Source organism: Dendropsophus ebraccatus, chromosome 6, assembly GCF_027789765.1.
Source record: "Dendropsophus ebraccatus isolate aDenEbr1 chromosome 6, aDenEbr1.pat, whole genome shotgun sequence".
Taxonomy (NCBI): domain Eukaryota; kingdom Metazoa; phylum Chordata; class Amphibia; order Anura; family Hylidae; genus Dendropsophus; species Dendropsophus ebraccatus.
In genome coordinates, this window is record NC_091459.1 from 143,961,297 (window position 1) to 143,974,157 (window position 12,861).

At 45.2% G+C, this 12,861-nt stretch overlaps 2 protein-coding genes across 3 annotated transcripts in view; one reads left to right on the forward strand and one right to left on the reverse strand.

Moving 5' to 3' along the window:
* Positions 1 to 288, reverse strand: part of GREB1 (growth regulating estrogen receptor binding 1) — a 102,844-nt gene extending 102,556 nt beyond the window's left edge. Inside the window, exon 1 of the mRNA XM_069973160.1 lies at positions 36 to 288. The gene's annotated coding sequence lies outside the window, so the exon portion shown is untranslated. The remainder of the gene's footprint in view (positions 1 to 35) is intronic.
* Positions 64 to 11,467, forward strand: E2F6 (E2F transcription factor 6). 2 transcript variants are annotated; one of them, XM_069973165.1, is made up of 7 exons: positions 64 to 224; positions 771 to 816; positions 3,399 to 3,615; positions 4,309 to 4,467; positions 7,074 to 7,188; positions 9,622 to 9,763; positions 11,050 to 11,467. In XM_069973165.1, exons 1-7 carry the CDS (start codon positions 153 to 155, stop codon positions 11,052 to 11,054), a joined length of 756 nt encoding a protein of 251 aa, XP_069829266.1. In that variant the 5' UTR covers positions 64 to 152; the 3' UTR covers positions 11,055 to 11,467. The 2 variants fall into 2 exon arrangements, with proteins under 2 accessions (XP_069829266.1, XP_069829267.1); XM_069973166.1 differs by lacking the exon at positions 64 to 224 and adding an exon at positions 612 to 661.
* Positions 11,468 to 12,861: the final 1,394 nt, after the last annotated feature.

A 12,861-nucleotide genomic window follows, 5' to 3' on the forward strand; every position in this document is an offset into this window, starting at 1 on the left:
AGCTGCCCGCCTTTCCTAAGTGAAAAAATACGCACCCAACGATTGGTTCCCGCCGAGTGACGTCTGATATCATGTGACCGGCCAGAGGTCCGGCGCGCTGTAGGTTTTCCCGCGGGTTTGTCCGGTGTCAGGCCCCGCTTATAACGGATACCATGGCTTCGCCGGCCACCTCACCGGAGGGTATGGTGGTGCTGCTGCAGGGAGATATTCTTCCCCGCATTGAGGTAACGATATCACCGGGAGCCGAGGAGAACGCCGCCGCGGAGTTACTTATAATGGAGTGCCATTGCTCAGGCTTCGATTGCTTTGGTCTTGTGACCACTAGCGCGGGGAGCGGTAGAGTGGTTGCCCGTAGCAACCTATTAGGTGTCTGCTTTAGAGTCATGTGACGAGTGTGAAGTGGAGTATGGTTGCTATTGGCAACTGCCAGTTTGAATTGTAGAACTTTATGAGAACACTGACATTTAGAGCCCTCTAGCTATTGCAAAACTACAATTCCCATCATGCCTGGACAGCCTTTGGCTGTCCAGGCATGATGGGAATTGTAGTTTTGCAAAGGCTGAAGGTTCTCCCATCCCTGGTGTAGATTCTATGATCACGTGGCGGCACGGTATAGATACCGCCATACCTCGTGGTCTCCATTGTCTCTCATGTGGAACGGGTTGGCCCCTTATAAATGATTTTTTATTATTATTATTATTATTATGTGACCCAATTCAGACATTTTAGTTCTTGTAAAGATGTTTTAATTTTAATTTTTTTCCTTTTAGATCAAGACGAACATTCCCAGCAATGAGATCAAGATGTCTGCGAAAAGTGAGTGTCCCACGTACCGGCGACCGTCTGCAGGACCTGGGGCTGGACGACTAATCGAATTAAAGGGAAAGTTCACACACAAATTGTCCATTCAAATTAACTGGTGCCAGAGATTTGTGATTTACTTCTATTAAAATAATCTCCAGTCTTCCACTACTTATCAGCTGCTTTATGTCCTGCAGGAAGAGGTGTATTGTCTCCAGTCTGACACAGCGCTCTCTGTTGCCACCTCTGTCCATGTCAGGAACTGTATAGAGCAGCAGCAAATTCCCATAGAAAATCTCTCCTGCTCTCCAGACTGGACAGACTGCGTGACATTCAGCAGCTGATAAGTATTGGAAGACTGGAGATTTTTTGTAATACAAGTAAATTACAATTCTCTGGCACCAGTTGAGTTGAGAGAAAAAATATTTGTGAACAGCCCGTTTATTAATTCATTTTTAGTGGGCTCACAATTTGATTATTATTATATATTTTTTTTTTACCTCAAAAACTGCAAATTTAGTTAAAAAAAAATAATCTATAAATGTGCATTAGCCGAGGAAATGTAAATGTAGCGCCCTACTCTTTAACCGTTTCTGTGGTGCAGCATGAGTAGTTGTGATCTGTGTCACATACATGCTGCAGCGCAGAAAGGGTTAAAGACTGGGGCGCTACATTCATGTCTCATTGGCTCCTGCTCTCATCACCTCTGTTCTCAGTCTGCCTGCAAGTAGGACAGTGTGTCTGTGCCTTTAAATTGTGTCACCATAAAAAAAACAACTTTTGTTGTGTTCGGGAGAATGAGTTGGGAGAGAACGGGATCTGTCAGACTCATGATGTAGGGGTCCTATTCCACAGGCCGCGGAGGGCCCGATCAACTATGTAACGAGCGCGCTGCTAGATCGCCGCTCGTTTACTGGGCCTATTCCACGGCCCGATGATCGTTGAGCGAGGGCTGCAGGGACATCGTTACCAATGTCCTTGCAGAATACATTACCTGGCAGTTCTTCTCCTTCGCTCTTGTCTTCCTCCCCAGGTCCCGTGCGCTCTAGCTTCAGAATGGCCGGTCAGCTGACAGGCCACTCAGCCAGTTACAGGCCACGGCGGTCCCGGCCTGTGATTGGCTGAGCGCTCAGTCAGCTGACAGGCCATTCTGAAGCTAGATGGCGAGGGACCCGGGGACGAAGACAGAGTGGAGGAGAAGACCTGACAGGTAATGTATTGTGCTTCTCAAATCGTCGGTCGCCCGCCACGCACCGCTATTCCACGAAGCGATGTGCGGTGGCGGAACGATGATTTTAGGTCTGGCCCTAAAAGAACGATCAGCTGATATACGATCAACGGCTGATCGTTCTCTATTCCAGCGAGCAATAATCGGCTGCATCGGCCCGATTCGGCCGATTATCGTTCCTGTGGAATAGGGCCCTAAGTCTACGGAGATCAACTGATTTCACAGACAGGGTGGGTTCGCATTGAGGAATTCTCGCGGATAAACTCAGCGGAATTCCGTTGCCTGTACCCACTCACGGCTGCGCGCCTTTCCGCCGGCTCCATAGACACCATTCTATAGGCCGGCTGATTCCGCATTCCACCGAAAGAGCGGACATGTCAATTATTTCGGCGGAATGTGGAATCAGCCGGCCCATAGAATGGTGTCTATGGAGCCGGTGGAAAGACGCGCGTACAGGCGACGGAACTCCGGGGGTTTATCCGCGAGCATTCCTCAATGTGAACCCACCCACACAGAGCATGAGTGCAAAGAGTCCAGCAGCATGCCTTATGTACACTTGAAAAAAATACTCAGAGTTGAAACATTGTATTTCTGCTTGTTAGCTCAACAAAGAATTGGAAGATTTTTCATGACTGGTGGACTCTGCGCACCAGTAGACTCTGAGATAGTGGGGCCCAGCGGGCATCCTACAACCTGCTTACACAGGGACCTTCTGGAACCTACTATATACAAAACTTTTGACATTTCTCTATATGTTCTATTTGATCAAATGGTTTGCGAGGAATCTAATTTTTTATTTAAAAAAAAAAAAAAAACTTAAAATTTTAGAACCGTTTTTTTATCTTGTGTGGTGAGTCCTGACACGTGCCTTTTGCTGCAGCATTTTTTGATCTGTATGTCTCTGACGCGTCAAAAGTTTTCATTGATCACAGCGACACTGTAACTATAAGGGCTCCTAGGTAAATACAGTGCACTCACAGATCAAGAAGCCATTGGCTCCCTGCCCTGCCAGTCACTCTTGTGGTTTCCTTGCTCAATTGTCTGTCCCTGGCCTTGTTGGTCAACAAGCGAGGTTCTCTGAGACCCACCTTGACTCATCCAGGGAAAGTAGTTACGCTCACTGCAAATACTTCTCCATTGTGTGTGGGATTCTTGGAGAACCCTGCCTGTCAATGATTGGCTACGATCAAACACTGTTCAGATAGCACACCAGATTTCTTTGGTCACATGATCTGTGAGGGGGAGGGGGGCATTAGGCTCCCAATGTCGGTTTTCCTGATCCTTTGTTCCCATAGGACATAAACTGCTGCCAGGGGAGTCTGGGATGTTTTCTTGAATTTTCCAAATTCTTTTTTTCCCCTTACGGCAGAGTCTTTGGCGTTACCCCGACCTCGCTTTGACGCTTCGCTCTTTTACTTAACACGAAAATTCATGGACATAATAAAATCCGCTCCAAATGGCGTTGTGGACCTGAATAACGTGGCCAGACAGCTGGGGGTGAGGAAGAGGAGGGTGTACGACATCACCAACGTGTTAGATGGCATCCGACTCATCCAGAAGAGATCCAAGAACCTTGTCCAGTGGGTGTAAGTCATCTGCCAATCTTTTATCGCTTTTCACCTTTAAGCATTTGTCAGCCATCACCGTCTCTAGGAGGCTGCAGCCTTGTTTTATGGAGATTGATCCTTTGTGCTGATGCAGTCGGTGATGTTCCATCCAGAGCGGTCAGTAGTGCGGAGGGGGGTGGGATGCTTGATATACATCTGCTGGGACTTGTCACCACCGACGGACGGGCGTTATCTTCCATAACATGTATGTCCTCATATTGGTATCTGTCCAGGCATGATGGGAGTTGTAGTTTTGCAACAGCCGGTGAGCCAAGGTTCCCTACCCCTGCTTTACACAGTGCAATGTTCCATATTACACCACTAGGGGGCAGCATTAGATCTCATAAATAAACTAGTGTAGAAAAGTAGATTTTTTATTTTATTTTTATTTTTTTTTGGTTGCTTGAGGACTTTGTTTGACATTTCATTCCTCCTCTCCATCATTTCAGTCCATTCGAAAAAAACAAACACGTTTTTAAGAATTTGTTGGTGACATCATAGCCCTAGAACACAGAAGTCAAACTCGCGGCCCTCCAGCTGTTACAAAACTACAACTCCCATCATGCCTGGACAGCCGAAGCTTTTGAAGAAAGCGGCCATGTTTTCCTAAGCCTGGTTAACCTCTTAATAAAAGCCATGATTTTTCAGCCTTTGTGTTCTTGTTGTTGTCAGGGGGTCAGATCTGAAATGCGCCGGCACTGAGGTCTCGCAGCAGCAGCAGATCCGCAATGATATCAGTGATTTATCGGCTATGGAGGAAGCGCTGGATGAACTGATCCTGGACTGTGCCCACCATCTGTTCCGGCTCACGGAGGACGGGGCCAACAAGAAATATCCTTTTATTTATAAGCAATAACATTCTAAATTACAGGCGATAAAGGACATAAACCCTGCGTCACCGTTTAAAGTGTGTGATTGAGTCCGACCCATAAAACAGATGGGGAGAAGCCTTTTTGTTCATATGCAAATGAGACTCAGTAGTTAACCCCTAGTCGACCTACCGTTACGTCCTGGTCTGTGCTAGGGCTGGGCGATAATGGCCTAAATTAATATTGCGGTTTATTGTACATATTGCCGCGGTAACGATAAATTGAGCGCTAATTATGACACGCCCCCTTTTGAACCACGACGTTTCGGCGTCTCCTATGCCATTTTCAAGTGGCACTTAGGAGACATAGGAGACGCCAACACCCTGTGGTTTACTTATGAAGTTTGCTGCACATCATTATATGGAATAAATCCACATTTTCACATTTGTACTACAATCAGAGTGCTGCAGAGTATCTTTTACTAGCTGATTTGATCCAAGGTCTAGGATTTGTCTGCTGGCACCCACAGTGCTGCCTAAATTGTTTGCTATAGCTATCTACCTATCTAAGATAAATAGATTATAGATGGATAGATAATATATAGATAGATATGAGAGAGGAGATATATTATAGATAAATTATATATAGATAGGAGTCCTATCTATCTTGTATCTATCTACTATCTGTATATCATCTATCTATAATATATCTCCTATCTCATATCTATTTATATATCATGTAGCTCCTATCTATATATCATCTATCGATCTAAGATAGCTAGATTTTATATAGATAGGAGATAGATAGATAGATATATGAGACATATCTATATCTATCTATCTGTATATAATCTAATTTCTCTCATATCAATATATCTATCTACCTGCTGTTCTGCCCTGGGAGAGGGGGGGCCACGGCTCGCTGTGAGTGCAGCTTCCAGAGCCGTCCGGCAGCAGCAGCAGCAGCGATGAGCACACACTGGAGGGGGAGCTGCTACCTGGAAACAGCCTGTCACATCTCCAGCCTTCTTCCTTACCCCCAGCAGCACTGTTAACAGCGTCCTGAGCCGAGCGTCACACATGGCGCACGCCCCCCCCAGACAGCAGAATAGTTTTACCCAGGCCAGGCAGCGGAGGAAGAGGGACACGATGAAGCCTAACTGAGGGGAGCAGAGCAAGCGGCCGCCGGGTGAGGGGAGGAAAAATACCGCACATACCGTCCTGGCAAAGTTGAGGTCGGTTAACCGACGCCAGTGACGGTATCGGTATTTTTGCGGTATACCGCCCAGCCCTAGTCTGTGCCCAGATGACCCTGGATGTACCGGTACGTCCTGTGCTATAAAGCGCGCTCCGGAGTGCAGCACGCTTCATAGCAGGTGGGGGCCGGCTGCGATCAGCAGCCGGCACCTCATCATTAATGACAGGCTGCAGCGTGACATTAACTCCATAGATGTTGCGGCGAGGGAAGTCCCCTGTCACTTACCGAGTCCCAATCGTTAAAATGGACCACCTGAGGTCTCTCACCTGCCTCTGTGCGGTCCGAAAGGCGCTCTGTTCTCTGAGCTTGCACAGGCAGGCTCAATCAGTAGAGTGACGATAACGCTGATCAATGCTATGCCTATGGCATAGCAATGATCAGTGTAGAAAATAAGAGTAATGTATGTACAAGTCCCCCAAAGGTACTTAAAATGTATATATATTAAAAAAAAAAAAAAAAAAGTTAAAATCACTAACACACTAACCCCAATAAAATAAAAGTTTAAATCAACCTCCTTTCCCATTATATAAATTAAACATATAAAAATAAATAAACATATAATATACTGTAGCGTGTGTAAATGTCCGATCTATTAAAATATAACAAGCGTCATTGCGAAGGCGAACACAAAAAGAGGGAAAAAGTGCGCGGATTACTGATTTTCTGTTACATTATATATAGAAAAATAAATAATAACAATTGATCAAAACGTCCGATCTTCACAAATATGGTATTAATAAAAACTAGAGATCATGGCGGAAAAAATTACCCCCCCCCCCCCATACAGCCCCGTAGGTGAAATAATAAAACCGTTATAAGCGTCACAATAGGCCCATTTTATTAATAATTAATTGCCGAAAAAAGGATTTCATAAAAAATATATATATAACATTAGAGAATCTGTGTAACCTGCATATGGTTGTGTTCAGACTGACCTATAGAATAATAGTGTCATGTCGCTGTTACCATATAGTGCATTACGTAGACACAGGAACCCCCCAAACGATACCATATTGCATTCTTTTTTACCATTTCATCTATTTATATCTTCATAAATAATATATTTGGAATTCCATCATACATGTTATGGTAAAATGAAGGACGCCATTACACAGTACAACTATTCCTGTAACAAATAAGCACTTACATGGCTTGTAGATAGAAAACTGAGAGTGCTGGAGCTCTTAGAAGGGGAGGAGGGAAAAACGAAAGTGCAAAGATCAAAATTTGCGCGGTCCGAGTAGCTGTGATTTCCTAATATAGGGCAATCCCTTTAGGAGCAAGTTAACAGTATAGAGCATGCTCAGTGAAGAAAAAAAAAAGTTCTCTGTGTACATTCATTACAAGTTCATCCTCCTTAACCTGGGGAACGTTTGCATATGTAACATATCAGGATCTCCACAGAATAGAGGATTACCAGGAGCAGATGGTTATTGCTGTGAAAGCTCCAGAAGAAACCAAGCTGGTGGTTCCAACCCCAAACGAGGTGAGTACCGGGGTCTTTACACCACAAGGGCATGTTGTCGCTTGCTTGAAGTGATAGTACTTGAAACTGGAACTAAAAGGGGAACTATCATTAGGTTGGACAAATCTAACCTGCTGATATGTCCCTATTGCACTGGAGATGCCGAGGAGGAAGCCATGTCTCTTACCTTCATCCTCGACACCGTTCCCATGCAGTTAGTAGTTTGCTCGGCGGTCCAGTGAGACTGTTAGGAGCACTGCCTGCCCCCATAGGGGTGATCCGGCTAGCCCTCTCTATTCGTTACCATCAGCACTGATCGGCCCCTTTCTGCTCATAATGGTCTCACTGGACAGCGGGAAACATGACTAACTGCATCGGAACAACGCTGAGAAGGAAGACAAGACACTTACCTTCCTCCACAGCGTCACCTGTGCAAAAGGGGGGATGTTAGCAGGCTAGATTCATCTAACTTGCTGATAATTCCCCTTAAGGTAAAGCTGGCTTTTTTTTTTTTTTTTTTTTTTTTTTAAAAACCCACCTCCATGTATGTGAAAAGCCATGTTACACACACGTATTAGCTATATACTGCCAGCAGAGTTGTCTAGCAGCCGCCAACTTTCCCTCTTCCCATTGAGAAAATATGGATGCTTGGCTGAGCTGAAAGTTCATGTTTAGGGGATTGGGGAGAAAAAGCAGCCTGCTAGATGAATATGCCACGGGCAGCTGATGAAGGTATATGGTCACTTTAAAGGGTTTGTCCAGCGAAAATCTTTTTCTTTCAAATCAACTGATATCAGAAAGTTATATAGATTTGTAATTTACTTCTATAAAAAAAAATCTCAAATCTTCCCTTACTTATCAGCTGCTGTATGTCCTGCAGGAAGTGTTTTTTTTATTTTCAGTCTGACACACAGTGCTCTCTGCTTCCATCTCTGGCCGAGACAGGAACTGTGTCTCAGTTTTATAAGAATCCCCATAGAAAACCTCTCCTGCTCTAGACAGTTCCTGTTTCTGCCAGAGATGTCAGCAGAGAGCAGTGTGCCAGACTTAAAATAAAACATTTCCTGCAGGACAAACAGCAGCTAATAAGTATGGGAAGACTTGAGATTTTGTAATAGAAGTAAATTACAAATCTATATAACTTTCTGAGATCAGTTGATTTGAAAGGAAAAGATTTTCGCTGGAGTACCCCTTAAAAAAAAAAAAAAAAAAAAAAAAAAAGCACTTTCATTTCCTGCATTACTGCAAATGGGACGTGTGACTGCCAATCTGACAACCAGAAAGTTAAAGGCTCTATTGCAGGGATTGGGAACCTTCTGCTCTCCAGCTGTTGTAAAACTACAAGGCCTATCATGCCTGGACAGCCAAAGCTTTAGCTTTAGCTTTGGCTGTCCAGGCATGGTGGGAATTGTAGTTTTGCAACAGCTGGAAAGCGGCAGGTTCCCCATCCCTGCACCAGTGTAGACTACCCTGTGAGCTACACTATTACATCATCTATTAGATCCATGCTGCCAGCCTACACCTGCCCCCGCCCAGGTCTGCTCTCTGTTCCCTTCTGTTCCTTATAGGTAGACTGCTGCTAAAGAATCTATATCCTATAGTACTGTGATAGGTTTGAGCTTGTTTGCTGCTGTACTCTTAGATCCCCTAGATACAGACATGATGGAGAAGAGGCAGCTTGCTGCAGTGTGGCGTCATATGGCAGTACGGCCCAGGGAGCCACTAACATATTCCTACTGCTATCATTTATCTATACAGCTTGCTGGACACTAGGCACTTGTTAGCAATGGGTGTGACTAAGGTGACCAAACCCAGTTACACGGATGCTCAAATATTTATGGTTTAGCCTGGGATTTGCTCATTCTGTTACTATGCAGAGATATTTATTTGTCCATTACTTCTAGAATAAAGTCTTTTTGCAATAAGTTTTATTAATAATAATAATAATAATAATATTAATATTAATAATTAATAAATAATCTACAGCTCCAATGCAACCTGTGCATCTCCAGAGTAACATGTGTTAAAGGGTTTGTCCAGCAAAAATCTTTTTCTTTCAAATCAACTGGTTTCAGAAAGTTATATAGATTTGTAATTTAGTTCTATTTAAATATCTCCAGTCTTCCAGTATTTATCAGTTTCTGTATGTCCTGCAGGAAGTGGTGTATTCTGTCCAGTCTGACACAGTGCTCTCTGCTGCCACCTCTGTCCATGCCAGGAACTGTCCAGAGCAGCAGCAAATCCCCATAGAAAACTCTGGACAGTTCCTGACATGGACAGAGGTGGCAGCATAGAGCACTGTGTTAGACTAGAAAGAATACACCATGTCCTGCAGGGCATACAGCAGCTGATAAGTATGGGAAGATGATGGTAATAAGATGGGTTGGACAGAACTCTAGCTTGTTCTCATTTCGGGTGAGAAGCTTTGTACAACCTTGTCTTGTTGTTTTGCAGGACTGCATAGAAATCCACATCAAGAGTACAAAAGGGCCGATTGACGTCTTCCTGTGTGAAGTGGAGCAGCGAGACACCGACCAGAAGTCTGCGGAGGAATCAGCAGAGGATGTTAAAATGGAGCCAGAGACGATAGACTATGGTAGAGCAGCTAATATTACTATGATGTGGGGGGCTACTTCTGAGCAGGGACCCCTGTATGACATTCATACACCCTAATACAGTGTCCCCCAAGCTGTCAGGCCCCCTCATACCCCGACAAGGCTCACAGGTTGGAAAACATCCCCCTGATGACTACAACAATGTACATGATGGGAGTTGTAGTTTTGCAACAGCCAGAGAGTCACGGGTTAGGAAACAGTTCTGTAATAGATTTGTAATGCTGTTTCATAGTTACTGTGGGGGCATATTACATGCTGGTTTAAAGTGATAGTGTCCCCCCCACTTTACAAACTTGGCGCCCTTTATGTAAATTGCCCCCAAGTAGTCACGGTGGGCGGTGAGCTGCGGCAAGTAGTCACGGTCCCCTGGGCGTTCCGGAGCGGTAATCACACCCCTCTGGGCGTGATTATCCTGCATAATTATGGCGACGTCACCTAATGTCAGCACGCCGACGTTCCTGCTGTGCCGCTCATGCCCAGTACAGCGGGTCCTGTCTGCGCCGTACTGCGCAGGTGCAAAATAGCCTCAAACTCATTGCCAGATCAGCAGCAATGAGTTTGAGGCTTTCTGCACCTGTGCAGTACGTCGCGGAACGGAGCGGCACTGAAAGAACGTAGGTGTGCTGACGTTAGGGACAGCGCGCCTCTCTGTGACATCGCCATAATTATGCAGGATAATCACGCCCAGAGGGTAGTGACTACTTGCTGCAGCTCACCGCCCACCGTGACTACTTGCTGCAGCTCACCGCCCACCGTGACTACTTGGAGGCAATTTACATACAAGGCGCCAAGTTTGTAAAGTAGGTTTTCGGGCTGTACATTCCAGGGACAGGGCGTGTAGAAGCAGGTTTGGGAAGTGTGCTTTAAGTGATTTGTTCCCTTTAAGTCTTCCAGTACTTATCAGCTGCTGTATGTCCTGCAGGATTAGCTGCATTTGATTGTAATGGCTTCTGAGCCGTTCCTCTATATAGGGGGCTCCATGCCCACTGGTAACGTATCCCGCAGTCGGGTAGATATATGGCAGAGGCCTCTAGTCGCTCTGTAACTTGCCGGCTGTGGACGTCACGCAGCAATATGTTCTGTGTAATGATGGAAAGCGTCTTGGGGAACATCTGCTCGCTGGAGATAGTGGGAAAAGCTCAGATAAGTGATTCCAGGCGGCTGGCTCATAAATCTGGAGCAGTAACGCGGCCGCTCAGCGACTAGTAACGCTCTCCTCTTTGTATAATATCGTGGCCGACTGTAACGAGTTTCTCTTATTTCTCAGACTGATTGTTGGCGGTTTCTGTCGCTGGTGTCAGACGAACGCGACTGTCAGCCGATGTGTTACACAGACTCTATGGAAGAGATTCCAGGATTGGCAGCCCACACCGTCCCGATCCTGGATTTTATGGACTCTGAGAGCTCCAGGACGGGACTTTATCTTCTGTCTCATCAAGATGATTTATGGCTTTTGCTGTGAAGACTCCAGACGGGTGGTATGGAACGCCGTGTCTTCACAACGCTCCGCTGGCGCAGGGACGTTCTCATTGTCTGCTAGGGGTTTTGGCTCTGACCTGAAAAAAAAAAGTGGATGACTGTTTTATGTTTTGTTTTTTTTTGTTTTTTTTTTGCTGATAACACATTAAAGGGGTATTCCAGCTAAAATCATTTTCTTTCAAATCACCTGGTTTTAGAAAGTTTTATATAGATTTGTAATTTACTTCTATTTAAAAATATCCAGTCTTCCAGTACTTACCAGCTGCTGTATGCCCTGCAGGAAGTGGTGTAGTCTCTCCAATCTGACACAGTGCTCTCTGCTGCCACCTCTGTCCATATCAGGAACTGTCCAGAGCAGCAGCAAATCCCCATAGGAAAGTTCCTGACATGGACAGAGGTGGCAGCAGAGAGCACTGTGTCGGACTGGAAAGAATACACCACTTCCTGCAGGACATACAGCAGCTGGTAAGTACTGGAAGACTGGATATTTTCAAATAGAAAGTTATATAGATTTGTATTTACTTCTAACACCAGTTTATTAGAAAGAAGGATATTTTAGCTGGAGTACTTCTTTAATAGTCATGAATCACTGGTCGGCCGCTGGCACAAGTCAGTCATACCTGCTGTGAGACTTATCATATGACAAGATGTGTATCCACAACCTTGTGGACGTTCTGCAAAGAAATTACATGTATTAGGATGCCCGGATAATTGTAGCGGATGGATGGCACATTACCCATGATGCTCTTGGGTTAATGCCCTGCATAATCATCACATTGTCGGCTTTTATAGTGTGTGTAAATATATTTATACCTGGAGATCTTATTTTTTGCTGAAATGGCCGCACATCGAGAAATACATAGGGGGAGATTTATCAAACGTGGTGTAAAGTGAGACTGGCCCAGTTGCCCCTAGCAACCAATCAGATTCCACCTTTCATTTTCCAAAGAGTCTGCGAGGAATGAGAGGTGGAATCTGATTGGTTGTTAGGGGCAACTGAGACTTTACGCCATGTTTGATAAATCTCCCCCATAGTGTCTTATATTCTACTTTTCTAACCTTGCTGCACTGCAAGGGTTGTATCACTGGGTAACGCTGTCTGAAAGTGTGAGAGAATCCCTATGATGACCCCTGAGGGAGCTGTAAATGTGGCTATAGAGATGTCCGCTTTCTAAGCAGTTTTCTGCGGCCGCTATTCATTGACTAGTGGCTGCAGAGAACCTGTCAGTGCACACTATGGAGGGAGCGGATCCGGCTGCACGCTTCATTGTGAGCAGTGGGGAATTCAGATGGGGGCGCATACTGATGTACCCGCATCCGTGATCAGCGGCGGTGAATATTAGGCTGGTACTGTGTGAACATGGCCTAAGAGAGTAAATTCTCTACTGCTGTGAAATGACTTTCTAAGTCAGGGGTGTCAAACTCAAATAGACAGTGGGCTGAAACTAAAAACTTGGACAAACTTGCGGGCCAACCTTGATATTCATTGAAACGCACAAGCAGCATATGTGGAATTGTCAGAGTGGCCTGCAGCGTTCCTGGCACTGTCAGAGTGCATCACCAAGCACTGTGCACTACGATAGGTTCCCATACAGTAATA

What these genes read in the sequence shown, in the direction of transcription:
- E2F6 (XM_069973165.1), top strand. Translation starts at nt 153, where the DNA reads ATGGCTTCGCCGGCCACCTCACCGGAGGGTATGGTGGTGCTGCTGCAG. An exon ending in AAGAACCTTGTCCAGTGGGT is followed by an intron (nt 3,616 to 4,308) that starts GTAAGTCATCTG and finishes TGTTGTTGTCAG; the next exon opens with GGGGTCAGATCTGAAATGCG. An exon ending in GAGGACGGGGCCAACAAGAA is followed by an intron (nt 4,468 to 7,073) that starts ATATCCTTTTAT and finishes AACCTGGGGAAC; the next exon opens with GTTTGCATATGTAACATATC.